This window comes from Nanorana parkeri, unplaced genomic scaffold (genome assembly GCF_000935625.1).
Source record: "Nanorana parkeri isolate BGI_ZX_2015 unplaced genomic scaffold, ASM93562v1 scaffold849, whole genome shotgun sequence".
In the NCBI taxonomy this organism is placed as follows: domain Eukaryota; kingdom Metazoa; phylum Chordata; class Amphibia; order Anura; family Dicroglossidae; genus Nanorana; species Nanorana parkeri.
In genome coordinates this window covers 267833-288073 of record NW_017307117.1, presented here as the reverse complement: position 1 = coordinate 288073, position 20241 = coordinate 267833, and the positions used below count along the sequence as shown (strand labels likewise).

The following is a 20241-nucleotide window of genomic DNA, read 5'->3' as shown; positions in this document are numbered from 1 at the left end:
TATTGTAATATCCTTCTGTTCTGTACTGTATTGTGGTATCCTACTATTCTGCAATATGGCGTTAAATAATATTATTTTACTAATAAGGATCTATTAAAATAGGCAGAATTCTCAACATGTTTCAATAAGGTGCATGCAAAGACCATATAGTAATCAGCATGTAAGATGCATGCAGTATACTATAGCTAGAAAAAGAAAGCAATGTTAATCATTCAGAAAGATGCAACCAGAGTATAAAGCTAGGCAAGATGATTTATTCATCAGGTTGCCCATATTCAAAAGTCCAAATAATATCTAATTATATAATTATATAAAATGCATATTGTGCAAAATACAATGCAAAATATTGATTAAAAAAATAAATATTAAATGACACTTTTTTTAAAATGAGTATAGCTTATGTTTTCATTTTTTAGATCTGGTTGCACATCTGACATTACAAATAGTCCCACATACATATGAGTAAAAAACATAAAAAGCAATTAAATGGACAACATAACCAGCATATAATGGTCACTTTAACTTGAACAGAATTGCATAGTTTTGTCACCGAGATGTGCTACAGTCTTTTTTAGGTCTACATGCATGATCCAGATGTTTGGGTTGTTCTAAATGTAAAGAGATATGAGAACTGTAACTCAAAATAAACCTAAAGCAACATAGATGACTGTATATCAAATGAGGTGATGGGCAGCAAGTGGTTAAATCTGAGCTTCAGGCACACAGCTTAAATACAGAGCTGAAATACCTAACTGTTATCTATTATACTTGTCAAATGATTTGAAATTCTGTTCAGCCAGTCTTGTCATGCAGGCATTCCGGCCAGACAACTTAGCCAGATACTGGAAATCTCTGCTGTATCTCTACAGTTAGCCATAAAGCCTTGTCCAGAACTGACATCAAATTGTGAATGGACAATAAAGGCCCAGCAGTACACTGAAAAGGTCATCCCTCCATTCTCCCATCCATCTACCCTCTTCTTTTCTGAAAGCATGTCTTAGAACAGTGGTCTCAAAGTACCGGCCCGCGGGCCAAACCAGTACAATGTGGCCCGCAGCCAGCTCACAAGTCTGGTACGCGGTAACGGACCGCGTATCAGACTTGCGGGAGCAGCTACACGATCTGCATCTCTGTCAGCTGCAGACCGCATAGCTGCTTCTGTGCCGGCACTTGGATCCTTTCGGCCGGAGTCTTCGCTGAACGCAGGCAGAAAGGGTTAATTAGTAAGATCTGCAGCAGACCTTACTAATCGCCACTAGATCACCAGGGATCGTGGGGGGGTATAAGTGTATTAGGCTCCATTCACACCTGTATCTTAGGTGCAATTAGGGATCCCTGCATCAGGAACTTGCGTTTCCATTCGGTTAGGAATCAATCACCCTCCCTGGACACAATGATTGTGCATCCAGGGAGAGTGTTTTCTAACCGCATGTAATAATATCACATATCATTACATGAGGTGTGCAGGAGTTTACATGCAACTCCTGTCACCTGATCATTAACATGAATGGGTGACAACGTCTGCTTGTATACGCCAGATTACGGATTCCTGCTGCAGGAAAACGCAAGTTTCTGACGCAGGAATCCCTAATTGCACCTAAACCTACAGATATGAATGGGGCCTTGTAGTGTGTGTATTAGGGTCTATAGTACCATATCGCATATAGTTAAATTCTATTTTAAAGTATGAAATTTGGCGAGCAGCCCCCGTGGGAGAAAAAAATTTGTCGAGTGGCCCTCGAGGGAATTGAGTTTGAGACCCCTGTCTTAGAGTGTTGGCCCTCCCTCTCCCAGTCTGCAAAGAGATTCAGTTGCTTATGCTAGCTGTATATAAAAGGGCCTAAATTGAATTTTTCAACCATCCATCCCTTGAATAAACTGTGTTTAAATATTCCTGGAGCTCAGCTTTAAGTCTCTGAGTAGCAAAGACATATATCTGCCTGTGTAGCCCTAGCCTTCAGGAAAGGTGAATGCTACTTAGTTGTGAAATGTAAATTGTTCACTTTTGAAATATGCACTGCATGGTCTACTGGCTACATACTTCCTGCGGTTTGGTCCATTAAGGAATAACACATTTAATGTGTGTTTAAAGCCACCATTTATTTGACCTAGTGACCATTGTCACTGAGACAGAAAGTAAGTGGAAAGCCCAACATTTTGAGTTTTCATTAGAGCACAAAACGATATAAAATCCTCCAATGGAGTCCCTTGTTTCTATGACAACTCTACAAGATTATTCTTGTAGAGTTTGCTTTGGATAGATTTCTTCCTATTTCCAGTTGCAAATCAAGAACAGAAGTGAAGAGACATCTCCCAAATGGTACACAGCAAAAAATAATCCTTCCCTATTATTTAAAACAAAAAAAAACACCTACATTTTACTAGCAAATGGCCCATAGATATTAGATGACACTCTGTTGAGATGGCCTTCTTTTGTTAATGGGGAAGTATACAACAACTTCAATATAGAGGAACAAAGGAATTATATAAGTTATAAATCTTGTTTAATTGGTATTATTTCTGTTTGGGCTGCTGCATACAGTTCCCCATTCCTCCTATGTTGCCCTAAACAAGGAACCCACTTGTGATTGGTGTTCCTCTGCTAGGTGAAGTAACTGTCATAAGAGACATTGTGAGTTTGTTGGCTGATCCATATATACATGTATATTATTGTTATATTTGCAATGTATAGGTTTGGTTTACTATGTAGACACAAAGGGAATAATTTACCAAAGGTAAGAAGGCTGTTCACTTTGCATGGCCATTTTCACTTTGCAAGGGAATTTTCCCTAAGTTTAGTGAATAAGGTGACGCTCTGCTGACTTCCATTACCCAATCATGTGCATGCAAAAATACTGGTTTTCATTTTCCTTGCACGTGACTGTGTATTCTTTGCAAAATTAATTTTCACCACACCATTTAGCCTTTAGTAAATCAAAACCAAGTACATTTTGCTACTCATCCTTGGATAAGCAATGAAATGTCTTTTGACATTACAGAACATTCTCGTTAAATGCGACTAACTGCTCTAATTATTATTGTTTCTTTTTATTTTTCATGCCATATTCAGGTCTCTAAAGTATTTACAGAATAAAGTATGAACTCAAAATGTGAATCACCCTTTGCAACGTATTATATATTTTTATACTAGTAAATTGTTTTTCAAACCTTCCTCTTATTAATTTTCTTATCTGACTTTGACAGTTTCAATTGCAAAAAAAATGAAATGATTTCAAATTAAATGAAATTATTTCAAATTAGAAAAAGACTCTCTATATTGCCCTGCAAATATTTTGTTTATATTTTTTAACTCTTAAGCAGTAATACCCAAATTCTTCAATTGGTATAAAAGTGCAATTGAATGTACAAATATGAAAAACATCTGGTTCATACACATTGACTTTATAATTCAATCTGTTGTCTTTAGTTTCATAGGTTAGTTGCCAGTTAAAGTAAGCACAACCCTTAGGTTTTAACACTGCAAAAGCTGTATATTAATTTTATCAACAAATCACTGCCAACTAGAAAATGTTTAACATTCAGGCATTTTCTAGTTAGAAGAATTAGAGTTTGCACACATATGGCCAAGGCATTATTCAGATATGTGCTTTAGTAGTAAGGCAATTAAACTGAAGTAACGTTGGGCAATATAACAATATAATTTTCATTCATATGTCATTTTTAACTTTTTGTTTACATTTGCGGTTTTGTTTTTTGGTGGAAAACGAGCTGACTAGGACATGATTCAATTTCAGTGTAGATAATTTAGAACATAATGCCTTGGAAATATATGGAGACAGACTGCACAGAAAGAGCCTTAAAGACGTATAACATAGTATTTTCCACAGAGCAATAAGGCACATGGTATAGACCCATCTGGACACAAACAGATGCTGCACTTTAGGTTAGGGGATGCAGAAGCTATGAATAATTTACATTGTAATCTTTATTCCATTTCGGCTAAAGAAATAAAGATCACAGAAACATCATAGAGCAATGCTATGTAGTTCTCCAATAGAATTACTGGGCATAGTCATCTTTAAAACCAATGCTAATTTTCTTGAGTCTAGAGATTGTTGGGTAAGCTGTAAAATATATTTCGTAATTTTCTATATTATGTCCTATTATTGTGATTTAGATAATGACATAAAAATTGATCTCAGCTAGTATAGACAAACTTAAAACATATGTTTTGCCAATTTTGAGGCCATGATAATTTTATTTTCTTGTTACTGTTGTTATGAAATGTGAAAAACCCAACAATTTCTAGTTTTCACCATAGTATACTTGAAGATCAGCATAGATAGATAAGAGAGTTTAGAAAACTTTACCTCAGTCTAATATCCAAGAAAAAACTTTGGGGGCCTCTATTACTCTGTCTACCAAAGGCACGTGCAAAGAGTTCTGTGCATACAGCCTCTGTGTAGGATTGCCACCTGCATCTTGGTCACTCAGGACGATCCAGCCATAGCAGGCTCTTTACACAAGGTCAGGACTAGGGACAATATGACGTTTAAAGGATGAGTGTTATCCTTTAAACTTCCTGACTTGGTATAAAAAACACTGTTGGCCGATCTGATATGAGAAACAAGGAACAGGTGATAAACATGTCTAAAATATCCAAGCAAGAATTATCAAGAGAAAAAAAAAGAAATAGAGTGCTCCTAAAGCAGAGTTCCTTACAAGCAGGGTTTCTTGTAGTAAAGGTATTCTCCTTACTGTCATCTAAAAAGTCTTCTTCCTCATCCTCTTTCCTCAGCCTTCTCTTGGTTTCTTCATCATAGATAAGACCTATCAGATTGGATGGACTTTCACTTTCGCTGTGACAAACCTCATTGAGACGGGCACCTATTACCTGAAATAACATTAACATTATGTATGTAGTAATTGAAGACCTGAAGCCTACTATTTCGAAAACACTTTCACTTTCTGCCTTAACTGCACTGTCATTTTTTGACTAAAAATAAATAACATTTATCGACTGCCACAATGGTATAATTTACACTTTTGGGCTCTGAAATAGAAGAGAAAACATAGTATGGATTGCCCTTTCTACTTCACCATCGCATGAAACAAATGCGTAATTTAACTCTCATATTCCATTTCTAAGCTCATTGATCAGCTTATGAATTCCATCATTGTAAATGTGTAAAATGACTACTATTATGCCTACTTTAGGAGTCTGTTTTCCGAATCACTGAGAATGAAAAAAGACAACTAGGGTCCAACTATGAAGTCAACTTACATCTCCCCACTGGTAGAAGAGCTTGGCTGCATTCCATTGCAGCTTCTGATTGCGTTTGTTTCCCACTATAGGGGATCGACCACGAGAAAGGCCCTTTTTGGCAATGTTAACATGATGTCCTTTCATCCATTCTGGCCAATTTCCACGATTACATCGATGCACAAAACGTGCACACTCCAGGAAGAGAGCAGCTCTGGCCACCACAGGAGCCTCCTACCATAGAGAGAGAGAAAAAGAGTGGGAAAATGTGTTAGAAATATCTGTGAATAGTGGAAAGGTTGTGGAATTTGAACTTTTTTAAAAGAGAAGAATTCTCTTTTTCATATAGTCCATTATGCTTTATGAACCTTTAATGCTTAAATGTAAGTAAGCCAAACGTAGGACCTTTACATTAACTTCTCCAAAAATTGCATCCCTGTAAACAGTATAGGCCTCTCTACTATGTAATTTGACATTTGGTCCTGACTAGCCTGATGTTTTTGCCAAAGAAGAATTACTTAAAGATTTAAGAGGTCAAGGGCTAAGCTGAGGGGTTGGACTAGGGTCAGGGGTTCAAGGGTAACATTAGAGTAAGTTTGAAGTTACAGTGTTACACTAACTTTTAGGGTGACAGTAAGGCCCCGTTCACATTGAGCGATTTTTGCAGCGATATCGCTCATATTTCCGCGCGATATCGCTCTATGTAGCTTCACCAATACATTTCAATGGAGCTGTTCACATCTCGTCGCTCAATATCGCTCAATATCGCTTGTAGCTCGTCGCTGGTAGCTTGTCGCTCCTACATGACCCTTTTTTAGAGCAATATTGCTCCTGATTGCATACAGCCCAATAGGAAGATGTCGCGTGATGTCGTGCGACACGTCGCTCAATATCGCTCGTTGCGCAATATCGCTCAAAGTCGCGCGATTTTCATGTCGCTCAGTGTGAATGGGGCCTAAGATGTTAAGGGTAACTTTTTAGAGTAAGAGTGAGGTTAAGAGTTAAGTGTTAGTGATACATTTCGTGTTTAGAGATAGGTTTCAGGCCCCGTTCACATGTAGCGACTTATCGCGCGATTTCCGCCGCGATATCGCGCATTTTTGCCGCGCGATATCGCGAGAAGTCGCCGGGCCAATGCTATTCAATGGAGCTGTCTTAACTCCATGTCGCGCGTCGCGGTCGCAAGTCGCTTCTACCGGACCTTTCAGGGTTAGTTAACAGTTTCAATTTTAGCTAGTTGGTTAAGTATTAATGGTTAATTGAGGGCATCTTTTCTCAACCAAGGTTCTGTGGAGCCCTAGGGTACTTTCAGTGAGGGCTCCTTGACATTTGACCATTGGTAGATTTATCTCCTGTCTATACTGACAACACATGTAAGAGGGGGAATTTTCCACTGACCACCCTGGGTGTGACAAGATCTTTGTTTTTTTATATAAAACTTTCTACACCTTACTGGTTACATGTTATAATCCTATTGGCTGTAGCAAGGTTTCCCTGAGACATAAAAACTATTTCAAGGGTTCCTCTGGCCTCAAAATGTCTAAAAAGGTTGATCTAGGGTTTGGGTTAGATTTGAGTGGTTGATAAAGAAGAGAGTTAAGCATTAGGATGAACCTGAGGATCAAGTTACAATTTGGGGTCACACCGTACACGGGGCACAAATCTCAGCGCCAACCACCATACTGTTCTGTAATATCTTTGGGTCACCACCAAAAAGTTCTGTTTGCTTCAGATCCCTTCTTTGCCCATGGGCTGTCATAATTATTAAAATACTGCTGGATTATTTATATTTGAACAGTACAAAGAAAGCAGCAGAATTAATAAAATTAGCCTTTGATGAAGAGCTGCTGAACTGCAAGGTTGGGGAATATACTGTAGTTAGACACTAGAGAAGATAAGGCCTTTAAGAAATAAAAAAAAAGGCTGGTGAGTGAAGTAATTTGCTAATATCTCTCTAATACTAAAAAATCAGTTTTAGATTTTAGATTAACTGATAATGTGAGAACACAGCAGTACAAATGTGGTATTTTCTTACTCATACAAAGATACTTTCAAAGAGTGCTAACATTTAAATATTCATCAGCTTTAAAACACCTGACGTGTTATATAAGACATGTATAGATTTTGAGTGAATTATATTCAGGTCATTCCTGCAAAATAGTATATTTACGATATAGTATGTAGCACTCACATACATATTAAATAGCTTACAGCTCCTCTAATTATCCATTATATTTATCTTACCTGGCATCTGCTGAAGAGACAAGAAAAATATGAAGCTATGAGGAGAGAATGGATAGATATGGAATCACAGGACACAGACACAAATCACAAATGGAGAGGAATGAACCAGACGATGGAAAGCTGAAAATAACCACAGATTGCTACAATCAATGATGATAATCAAAAGCAAACAATAGTAACTCTCTGTTTAGCAACTGACAGTGTCAACTATGATAAAACATGTCATGGAACTTAACATAAAAGATGCCTAAAATAAGGACAGGCAGTAGGACAGCTGTCAGCATAGTCAGACAAAGGGACCAATGCTGTGGATAAAAGTTATAGTTGTAGAAGCAATAATAATATTAAGAATAATATTAAACAAAATATCATTTTATATTAGGCCCAAATTATGAATGCTCTTGCACACAATTACTCTACAACCCCAATAAAACATCTTTAAATGGTAGCTTCTTTGAATGGTTTTGTAGCACTACAAACCTTAGATGTCATATAAGGTTTTAACTGAGATGAGATGAAAATCTATTTGACTGCATTAGGTTTACAGGGTTATTTCCAGTCTGTAGCAGAAGCCCGGAGGGCAAGATAAGCAAATGCTTCTTACTGCACAGAGGGGGGATCTGTGACTAGCCACAATCCTGAGGGATGACTTTAATCTTTCTTGTGCTAAAAACTTCAAGTTTTGATTTTGCTTGCTATTAATCATTCTATCTGTCCTGCCACCAGCACACTAGCAGCCACTTGGGTGGCAGTAGGTGAGTAAGACAGATTGGGTTTGAGAAAGGAACTTGTATAGCCAGTGGTCCTAAGGCAGAAGGACGATTAACAGGTATACCATCCAAAAAGAACCAATAATAATGGATAACCACATCACTGGATAGCAAGCTCTTTATTGAATTACAACATACAGAATCTATGCTATTGTATCGCACCACACATGGCACTTTCATAAAGAGTGTACACCATCTACTAGTGTGTGTTTACCTGCAATATTTTCACGCATGTTTAACTCTGCTTAAATATATCAACAGTAAAAGTTAAGATAGAACACATAGGCCTCATAAAAAATTTACATGGGAAGTTGGTCACAAGCAACGGAGAGAAGGTAAATATACTAAACAGATTTTTCTCTACAGTTTTTACCAATGAAAAACATGGGTTCGATAGTCTTAACAATATAGCTAATAATGATGTACTGAAGGTGTTTTTGTGGCTGACAGATTACAGGACTGGTTAGAGAAAATTAATGTAAACAAATCACCAGGTCCGGGATGCTTACACCCCCGAGTCCTCAGGGAACTTAGCTCAGTTATAACCGAGCTACTGTTTCTATTTTTTAAAGACACCTGGCAACAAATGATTGGCGTAGGGCAAATGTGCTACCAATATTCAAAAAGGGATTGAGATGTATAGCAGAAATCTACAGAACAGTCAGCCTAACATCAATGGTTTGCAAAGTATTTGAGGGAATAGTAAGGGGAATTTGTCTGCAAAAAAGGTATGATAAGTAACAACCAACATGTATTTATGAAAGACCGCTCTTGTCAGACCAATCTGTTGTCATTCTATGAGCAAGTGAGCAAGACATTTAATAATGGAAGACCAGTGGACATAGTTTATCTAGATTTTGCTAAGGCTTTCAATACGATACCACACAAACATTTAATCTATAAAATAAGGTCTACTAGAGTTGAAGAAATTGCATGCACATGGATAGAAATCTGGTTGCATGGACTGGTCCAGAAAGTAGTAATGACTGACTCATTCTGTAAATGGTTTGTCTTTGGGCGAATGCTGTTTAACTTGTTTATTAATAATATTGAAGTTGGAATTAAGAGATCAATTTAAGTGTTTGCTGATACCAAATTATGCAGGAAACTAAATTCTGCCCAGGGTGTATCAAAGTTACAGCAATGTTGGGCAGCTACGTGGCAGATGAGATTCACTGTGGAGAAATGCAAAGTTATGCACTTAGATGCTAAAAATATGCATGCAAAATACACGTTAGAAGGGGTTCAGTTAGAGGAAAAAAGATCTGCTTATAGATCACAGAGTAGGCAACAGTGTACAAAGTTGCATCTAACTTTTATGCATTAGAAAGGGCATATATTTATCAAATAAATCAATAATCTTACCCCTTTACAAAACACGGATATGGCCTAATCTTGAATATGTGGTTAAGTTTTGGTCACCAGGAAAATGGTTCTTGACTTAGAGTTCAGTGAAGGGCAACACAATGAATAAGAGGGCTTGAGGATCTCAGCTATTATGAAGAGGCGCTTAAAGCTTATTTCCACTTTTGCAGCTAAATTGTGATAACACCTAATGTACATTTGTAATATGGTCCCATTCACATTGCATAACTTAAAAAAAAACTCTAAACTGAGTTTTCCTGTCATTATTGTGTTGGCAGAACTCATTATCAGTTGTAAATTAGATGTAAACAACATCTGACCTAACAAAGGATTAAACATTTCGAGGCATTGTATGTTAATGCACTTTACAAAAAGTCCCGCAGTCTGTCCCTTTATCTGCACATTCCCCTATATTCAAGGCAGTAGAAGCTTGCCTATGGTGCCCTATGTATATCTCTTCTCCAATTAAACAGGTAAAAAAAAAAAAAATTATGTTAAGAAATATAAGTATGCTGTCTGAATGGAAATACCTAACAAACACATAATAGGGGTTTCTTAAATTTAACGGCATAAGTGGAAATACCATTTAAGAGAGGATACGATCAAAATGAACAAATATATCAATGGTAGTCACTGTAAAAAACCTGCTTACAGTCCTTAAAAAAGACACACGGTCACAATTTGAGGTTGGAAGAAAGGAGCTTTACCCTTACATTGAGGAAAAGGTCCTTAGTGTTAGAGCAGTAAAAATGTGGAACTCCTTTTTTTTTAAGTATTCTTTATCTTCTTCCAGTAGCGCGGGATCAAGCGTTTGGCCGCGTTGAGGAGGTGAGGGAGAAGGCTAGATTTATATTTAGACATGGTGTTGGGTACAGAATGAAGTAGGAAAGGGGCTGGTGTAAGAGGTATGTCTATGTCGAGGAGGGTTTTGATTTCAGCCTGAATCTGTCGCCAGAAAGATTGATTTGCAGGGCAGTCCCACCAGATGTGTAAATGGGTACCTATTATTCCACAGTTGCGCCAACAAAGTGGGGATACTGAGGGGTAGCTCCGGTGTAGGCTGTGGGGGACTCGGTACCACCGGGTGAGGAGTTTATAATTTGTTTCCTGGACTTCGAGTCTATGGAGTAGGAGTGGGTATATTTAAGGATGTTGGTAGATTCTGCCTCCGAAAAACTTACCCCCATGTCCCCCTCCCAGACTGCCAGGTAGTTAAGTGGTCCAAGTAGGAAGATTGGGGGGATCGGTGTGGGACGAGGCATACCTGAGTGCGAGCCGGCAACATGTGTACTGCCGGGCGCCATCTTGGCTGCGGCCCAGTCGCATGTCCGCCGATCGCGGAGGAAGTGTTCCAGCGATCCCCTCGGCAGTTTCGGGGTCTTTGGCAGCTTTGTGGAGGTCTTCCGCTTCCCTGCCATGGTTCAGTGGTAGCTGGCTTGCTGGAATCAGGTCGGATGGGTGCGGATGCAGTGGGTCCAGGCGGAGCTCAGCCTAAGTGCGACTCTCCACCATCGCGTCCAGGCCACGCCCCCGTGGAACTCCTTTTTACCTGTTTCATTGGAGAAGAAATATACATAGGGCACCATATGCAAGCTTCTATTGCCTTGAATATAAGAGAATGTGCAGATAAAGGGACAGACTGAAGGACTTTTTGTAAAGGGCATTGACATACAATGCCTCAAAATGTGTAATCCTATGTTTGTCCTTTGTACCCAGGTAGTGGTACTAGCTCCCCATAATATATAGGGTTATAGGGAGACTCTGAACCAAACAAACATAGGTTAATCTGTATGGACCTGTGCCTTTTTTCAACCTTATCAGCTATGTAAATATGTAACTACTTGGCATTTCTACAATGTAGATTAGTGCTGTATGTGAGAAATGAGCAAGGAAACATTATGTTCTGCTTTCAATGCAAGTACAGTATAGAATCTGCTCTCTTCTGATAACCTGTACATCCATTATTCTAAATTATTAGTTTTATAGATTTAGTTATATATAAACCTGAGCACTCTGCAAAAATATCTTAACAATATGATCATTTTCTAATAACTGCTATCTAAGATCTTTGAGTACTGTTACAGTTAACTATTTTCTTAGTAAACAATAGTACATTTTATAAAAAATGTAATAAAAACTTGGTTAAAGGAGTACTCAAGCGGAGACGAATGAAATTTAGAGCTTTCATCTCCCTGAAATTTCACCAGGAATCACAAGATTTCTAAAAAATTTCTCCATTTTGTCAAATGCATTGAAATCAATAAGGAAGAAGAAAATAAGGTGTGTTTTGGTGGGTTTTAAGGGTGCAATGGACTTTAAATGGCTCCTAAGAGTTATGGAAGCTCATTTTTAATATCCTGGACATGTTGCACTGAAACAAAATGCCCCTCATTAGCTTCATAATGTTATGTTATTTTCAAAGAAAGAAAAACACAAAAAACATAAAAAAAGTAAAACAAAAAATTGCAAGTGAAAATATTCAAATAATGATGGAAGACACAAAAAAGGAAAACACAAATCCAAAGAACACTTACTAAATTAAACTACCTTAAATACATTCCTACAGAACGCACCATTTAAAGAAAAAAAGAGAAGATGGTTTCCTTTCAAGCAAATTTTGCCTATGCAGCTCAAAGACCGAAATTTTCCACTCTGGCAGTGATGAAATCCGTAATTTCACATCGATACGCAACCAGTTGAAATCCTTCTACTCATCCTCATACTCCAGGTAAAACACAACATTGTTGAATATATATCCAAAGGAAAAAAGCAATTACTGCTGTCTGCTTTTGGAAGTACTGTTTGAAGGATTCAATAATGTACCATTTAGGTATGCAGGAAATACAATCTGTGTTTCACAATTTGGATGTTGATAGTACAAAAAAGGCCACCTCCATACGGCAATAAATGTTCTTCAAATGAAGTGATTATAAACCTCACCAAATGAAATGCCATGTCCACATAGCTGTTATTTTTTTATCCTAACTGGAATTCTCTATTTTTCTTTTCATAACCTAAGTTGACTACTTACCAGATCTAAGGCTGCAGCCAAAATGGAGGCATCAGGAATAGTCCCTGGTTCACAGCAATTGAGGAGGAACTGGAATCGCTTCATGCCTTGTCTTATGGCTCCCAGATTGACCACATTTTTATTTTTCCCAGCCTCCTGATGAGATATGCCATGGTCATCATAGCTGTGACATCCTGAAGAATGCAAATGTGAAAGAAAAGAAGGGGAAAGAGCACAAGATCTCACAAATAAAAGAGCTAATTTAGAAGCCCAAAACACTGGATTACCCCAGAATGCTAATCGAATGCGTGGTCTGAAGCTAAGCGCACATGGTGACATCACCCACAACACCCAGCATATTATGGGGTAAATGTACACACAATGATCTTTCAAGGTATTCCACACACCTCTGCATTCAGACTTATAGCTTTCATAGCTACGGAGACCAACACAACCCGGGTGGCTTCTTATAATAGTATATATAGTGTTTGTTTACAATATAATAAAATTAAAACATTGCAGCCAACAGGACACAAGCAGCATAATCACTTGTGATAAAAGCTAGGTGTGGAATAGCTTATATAAATTAATACAATATCCCTTATTCAACTTGGCTTAGTTCAGTGTAGAAATAATTTAACTTTTGTTCTCTGTAGTTCGCACACAGGGATTGAGATAACTAATCTGCTTATTAACTCTGCCATCACTGTTATTTTAATGTATTCATCAATCAACAGCTAAATAATATTCATGTTTGTTAGGAGTCTACCATCTGCTGCTTTTTCCTAATTGAATAGACTTTAAATAAAGGCAACTTAATGTTTTCAAATGTATATCAATTTTGCAATGCCAGACATTTCTAATGAGGAGATTCATATATGAAATAAGCAGAATTGTACTGTATTTTAATTCAATCAGTGACAGTGCCTGATGAGATATGCCATGGTCATCATAACTGTGACATCCTGAAGAATGCAAATTCTTAAATAACATGGATTGTGGCATCCACCTACAATTCATGTACCTTCTGAGTGAAAATATATATTACATCCATCAAAGGATATGCTAAACAAAGCAGTTTGCCATGCCGTATAATAATAAAAGCAATATTTGTTCGGTCAATGGCACTCAGAAATAGTAACATGGTATCACACAGAAGGAGGGTGTAATCGGCATCTAACATCTCTAGATATTACACACATATCATATCACATGTATAATATATCAGTCTGCAGTTAAAACAGTATAGTAGACTTAAGGTCAGAGGTGAATGACAGTTATCACTCTTTTTAATATAGTAATGTAAATGAGGAGCACATTTGTTTGTGGTTAGGCTGCTCTCTGGCATACAGGAGCTGTCTCTGGGTTCCTGGAAAAACATGTCTGGAGAGGTAAGTATAGAGAACTCCAAGTGTAGATAATGTACTGATTAAGATTATTTATCCCTAGGGGCACCCTTCATCAGGGTTAGAGATTGTAAAAAGTCTGGAGTGTAGCTTGCTATAATATTTAAAAATAGTGCTGGCTAACGAGTCAACTTCTTGTGTAAGGTCTGTCAGGCCATTATACAGCAACATTTTTTTAGGAAATAACTCGAACCATGCAACAGTCCGGACTTTCTACAATCTCAAGACCTGGTAAGGGGGTTCTTTGGAACCTTCAAGCTGCTTTGTTTTTATTACTTGGATAAAATGATGAAAACATTTGATCTGGACATTGTCTACACTTGATGTTTTATTTTGTTGCCTCTGCAAACACATTATCACTTCTTAGCCCTCCTAATGCCCTATGTTTAAAACTGGTTCATTGAGCCTTTTCTACTGTTTCTCATTCTCTGCCTGTTGTATATGTATAATAGTTAACACACAATAAAAACTACAGGAACAAATGTGAGCAGGTTACAGCACTTCACAAAGCACGGCACCACGAGAGCAGAGAGACAGAGATGGAATGCAGCCAAAGGCAGTGTCCTGAGGTCAGCTCCATCACAACCAACATTTGCTGAGAACCCCATGTCAAATAAAAGTTTTCAACTCTGCCCATCTCGGTACAGTGACAAATGCCAGCATAGGTGTACCCTGGTATATGGTATAAATCAGCTAACAGGATATTTCAAATGTTTACATTTGGACAAAGAAGTAAATACTTTAATAGGGTACACATTATTAATGACGCATTTGCTATTACACCACAAACATGATGAATAGGTCGTTGTTAGGTTTATCATCAAAAGCCTTTTATTGCTTCTTTTACTCTCTTTTTCAGAGAAAGATTTAATTACTAAGTTCCTTTCCTTGATAGCCTCACAATTCCCTTATTCTCTACAATGAACATCCATGCTGTACATGGATCTAGTTTTTCAGCAAACCTATCACATTATTCCAATTACACCTTAACAGTGCTGATGCAAAAAGGACAGTGTCTTATTTTGGAAATGGTTATGCAGATGCTGGTCATGCAAACACAGAAGAAAAGAGATAATTGAAACAAGGTATCTGGGTGGAATTTTTGTCTTATTAAATGCTCTGGAGTCATAACAAAAATATATTTGTATAAAATACAGAAATAAAAATAATAGTATGGATTAGGAGTCCATAATATATGGAACTGATTCTGGAATGTCATTTTTGGAATACTTGGCATCCAAATTTAGAAAAATTTGTGCTAGTAAATTAAAGAAAACATGCCGTGAAATGGAGAAAAGGTTTTGTGAAAGATGTTTTAGAAAACATGCTCTTTGGTAAAGTCCAAATTTCATGTGTAAAAAATGCACCGCTACCTAATTATTCAGTAATTAGGCAAATATTTTGAGAGTACTGAATTGTGTTTAAAGGTCCTGGAACTGAATCACTGATACAAATGGGATATTTACATTGCCTCCTTAGCCTTGTTTGTTTCTATTAAATTGACAAGGAAAGGGGTATATTTATAAACAAATCGCGGAGCCCATTACCCTGCAAATATCTGTGAATGTTAGTTTTGGGTGAATAATGCCAAAAATCAATGTTCCTAATTTATTTTGCCCAGTTCAAACGTATTGTTGTAATAATACATTATGGCCACTAGATAGATCTTCCCATGTTGAATGTAGTTTGCTGTTTCATAAAACATTATGGACACTAGATGGAGCTGAGGAGCATAGAAAATACGTATTTATTTCGAGTGCTCCTCAGCTCCATCTAGTGTCCATAATTTATTATTACAACTACACACTACATTCGAACTAGTAAAATATATTATGAACATCTGTTTTTGGAATTATGCGCCCAAAATGAACATTCACACATATTCACAGGTCAAAAAAGTTAATGTTTATAAGTAGACTCCTATGTGTTGGCCTGGATCAGACAATTGCCACTTTTTTCAGGTAACATGTGCATTTTGAACCACAACTGATTTTGTTTTTGTAATTCAGTGAAAACATGGTGTTATTTCATAAGAAATAAGGAAAGAAATTAACAAAAAATAGGATAGATGAGTGGGTTGAATAAGTTTGCTGCAGATTCAGTGGAAGGATTATGAGAAATCGGTATTGTTATGGGTCACATTTTGCTAAGGAAGGAGGTTGCAGTGAATCCGTTGCAAGTCACCTCAGCAGCAAAAGTATTAAAAATTTCAATGGAAGAAGGTAAAATAATTTCCAAGGAAAAGAAAAAAACGAGAACCCTGATATCTAACCATCTTTTTCTTCTGTGTGATGAAGCCTGGATGCATTCCTTCTGCTTGAGCGCCATTTACCAAGACGCTTGAAAAAATTTTCTTCTTCATCTCGCCCGCCATCCATTCCTGGTCCTGGCCCGGCTTCTGATAGCTTTACAGCACTAGTAAATTTCACCTATACCAAGAAGAAGCAAAAGTATACGTATCTGATTAGGACTGATTAGGAAAAGAGTAAAGCTGGGTATATACAGTACTATTTTTTCCGTTCGACCGCGGGCTGAATGAAAAAAAATAGAACTGATTCCTCAATCAACGCTTATGAATGTTGATGGGCGAATCCCCTGCTGTCTCCTTTGTATTGCTGCTCGCCGCAGTCAGAACACCCATTTGGCTGAGAATTGGGCGGAAGGGTGCCGAGAGCCACACACATGCAACGAATTTCAGCCAGTTCATCAAGAATTGGCTGAAATTTGAATTGGTGTTAGGCCCATGAGGTTGGGCAGCTGTGTGTAATATACTAAAGCCTATACATGAAAAATAAATATATACAACCTTCTGTAACTGTGGCCTGAACATTTCATATTAAAGCTGAACTCCAGACGGGTATAAATGCAGCTAAACAAACAATGCAGCTCCATATTTAATAATGCATCATTAAATGTATGCGGTGCAAGTACCAGAATTTGAAGGAATATCAGCCTCTTGCAATTCACAATACAGCAGAGTTCAGATTGACATACGAAGGAACAGCACAAGCAGCCAATCAGTTGTGCTGTAGTGCTCATGCGTTAAACTAGGACATGTTCATATGTTCATATTCAGAAGAGAGCAGAGTGAAAGAGAAATTAGCTCATCAGTCTGCTGCTTCTTCTTTCACTGTCCAGTCACAGGCTGAGGAGAGGCAAACCTGTAAGTGTTACATATTTGCAACTGCAGAAAAATCAGGTCTGTGCTCTGTGGCAGAGTTGTGTACATCACAGGACTGTATAGACAGAAATACAAATTCTTTGGCAGGTAAAACATTGCCCATATGCTGTATGTATTTCATCTGTGTATTTACCTGTTAGGAGTTCATCTTTAAGAAATCTAAATAAACAGTAGGTCTAGGTGTGTGGCATTCTAACCAATAAGATACTTTTTTTTTTCTCTTTCTGCACTAAAACACACCTTGATTGACTAGTATGTGGGGAAAATATCTACTTTGTTAAGCGCATTGTACATGTACTTACCTGCTGTTCCCTTCCGGCTGCTCTGATCTGCTGCTGACCTGCCCTAGATTCCAGTGTAAAACTTGATTTTTGCTGAGCAAAATTATGTAAAAATTAACCAGGGGCTGTGCACATTCCCTCTGCCCCCATATGATAGAAGAGGGAATGTGCCCGGAGACTGGCGCTGTAATGTGTAGAGCCTGGGGAGTGTCATATGTGCCCCTATACCTGGAAGTACTGGATATATCCTGGGAGGACTGTCGACGGAATACAGTGACAGGATGTAAGTGGAAGGTAACTACATGTACAGTATACCCCATGAGGTAAAGTGAACCTGTCACTTAGCCCAGTAAGTAAAAAGAACAGGTTTACTTTAATAGAACATTCTTTCAGGCGCTTACTAGATAATTTTCCTTCCCAGAAGTTGGTAAATGCACATATTTTTTCTAGTAAAATTCATGGACATTTATACACTTTTTTAAAATTGTTTTATGCAGAACTCCAGGCAAACATGTAAATACATAGTTAAAATACATACAGGTTTACTGTTCTACCTGCCAAATGATTTGTAACTCAGTTTAGCCAATTTTGTGATTCAGGCACCCCGGCTGGTAGTACAACCATGCCTACCCTGCATTTATGCAATAGAACCCTGTCCACAACCGATACCACCCTACTACGTGGACAATGAAGGAACTGAAGAACAATGATGAGGTCAACCCTGTCCATGTCGTCTCCTATAAGCATGTACATTATAAGCATCTGAGCCCTGATTGGCTCAGATTGCTGCACTTCCCTCTTTCAGTCCCAGTGTTGTTGTGAAGGGGATTGAAAGTATCGGGTTAGATTTAGGTACTTATGCTACTTCTATGTAAGATTAAAATTAATATCTGCCTGGAGTTCAGCTATAAAAAATTTTTATTTAATGCACAATATATAAAATCACTAAAATACATACTGAAGCTCCTAAAAAACACAGGCACACATGGACAATAAACACACGCTAAAAAGCAGCAAGTACATCACCGTAAATAAAACTTTAGAGCCTGAGAACGTTTTCATTTATCCAGGTCATGGTATGACTAGTAGTAGTTAGTCACAGTCAACTCACTTGTTCTGTAATATTGAAACATTCAATATTACAGAACAAGTCCAGAAGAATTTGACTAAGGTCTACTAATTATCTTTAGTATTTTAATCAGAATAACATTTATGTTTGGCATATGTAAAAACACAAACAAACATATAGGAAGCCTTAGAAGCTGTACGGCAAGACCACTGCACTTTTGCACACAAAGACTACACTACACAATATTTCATTTATCTGTTGGATGACCAAGAATTGACTTTGCTCCCCGTGAAATGATCTACAACTTTTTACTAAAAAGTCAACTTGCCTTGCAACATACATTTTGTGAACAACTGAGCATTGCTGCAAGTGTCCTTGCATCTCATGAAGCATGGCAGGTTGGCTGTTACGGAGAATAGAGTCAATTCTCAGTAGAGCTGTAGAACAATTACCAGTACCATTCCACAATCTTCTCTCTCAACAGTAAATGGTAAAAGGAGGAGTTGTGTATATGTTATATATGCTTACATGCCATGCTAGATATTTGCTCCTTTTAAAGTTAATTACCTTTTTGTCTATCTCCTCCATCTCCTTTGCTGGCAAGCTCTTCCTAATGCCAGTGGCATTCTATGCAAATGAGAAGGAGCAGACAGGTTCAGCTAGTGGTTAATTGGTGATAAAAAGAAAATGGGTCATGCCATTTCCCTCTCCAAAAAAACCCCCAAAAAACTTACAACAAACGCATTGATCGTTCAGATACAACTTCTATGTATTCTGAGGCTTCTGTTTCATAGGAGAGAGGTTTTTTTTTTATACATTAAAACCTTTTACCACAGTGTTAATTGATTTTAACCTACAGGTTCAATAACATTTTGCTGCTTTTAGTTGCAATTCATTATTCTCTAATTATCTCTGATTTTCACAAGTCACCAATTATCTATGTTTAAATAATAAATACTGAATTAGGAAATGATCACTATAAAAACTAGGGAATACAAAAGTGTCAACAGTTGTATTTGATAGATAAAAGTAGATCAACCTAGAACTGTAATTAAAGTCTCGCTGCAGGAGTCATTGAGACACACAGTATAAGAAGCCAGTTAACCACTTCAAGTCCACAGTGTTAAACCCCCTTCCCATCCAGGCCATTTTACAGTGTTCAGCACTGCAGTACTTTGATTGACGTTTATTCCGTCACGCAGCGCTGGACTGAAATAAATTTGATACCATTTTTTGTGGACAGACAGAGCTTTCTTTTGGTGGTATTTAATCACCACTGGGGGTTTTATTTTTTACTATATTAAGGGAAAAGTACCGATTTTTTAAAAAAAGAAACTGTTTCCCCTTTATTAAATGATGAAACATTTATTATTAACCAATTTTTTGGTAAAATATAAAAGACGGGTTCACGTCGGCTAAAAAGACACCAAACTTGTAAAACCTTAATATTGCGCATAGGAAACCTCAAAAAACTACAATACCCAAAATTGGCCATAGGCGACACGTTAAAAGCTTTCACCGCTCATCAGTTTAGTGTTATCAGTGATTGATGGCCCTAAAATGATTGCTCTCAATCCAGCGTTTGCGACGATATGTAACATGTGTACCGCAATTGTCATTTTCGCATGCTGGCGCCGTGAACGCGTATTTACGTTTATATGTGCGTAAATGTGGGGGTGGGGGACTTAAAC

The 20241-nt window shown here is 37.6% G+C and overlaps 1 protein-coding gene across 1 annotated transcript in view; it reads right to left on the bottom strand.

Annotated features, from left to right (window-relative positions):
* UNC80 (unc-80 homolog, NALCN activator) overlaps positions 1-20241 on the bottom strand; it is a 140888-nt gene that overhangs the window by 89775 nt on the left and 30872 nt on the right. The window contains exons 21-24 of the mRNA XM_018565464.1: positions 16352-16448; positions 12635-12807; positions 5246-5458; positions 4720-4855 (exon numbers count right to left, since the gene is read on the bottom strand). Of these exons, the coding sequence (XP_018420966.1) occupies positions 4720-4855; positions 5246-5458; positions 12635-12807; positions 16352-16448 (619 nt within the window). The remainder of the gene's footprint in view (positions 1-4719; positions 4856-5245; positions 5459-12634; positions 12808-16351; positions 16449-20241) is intronic.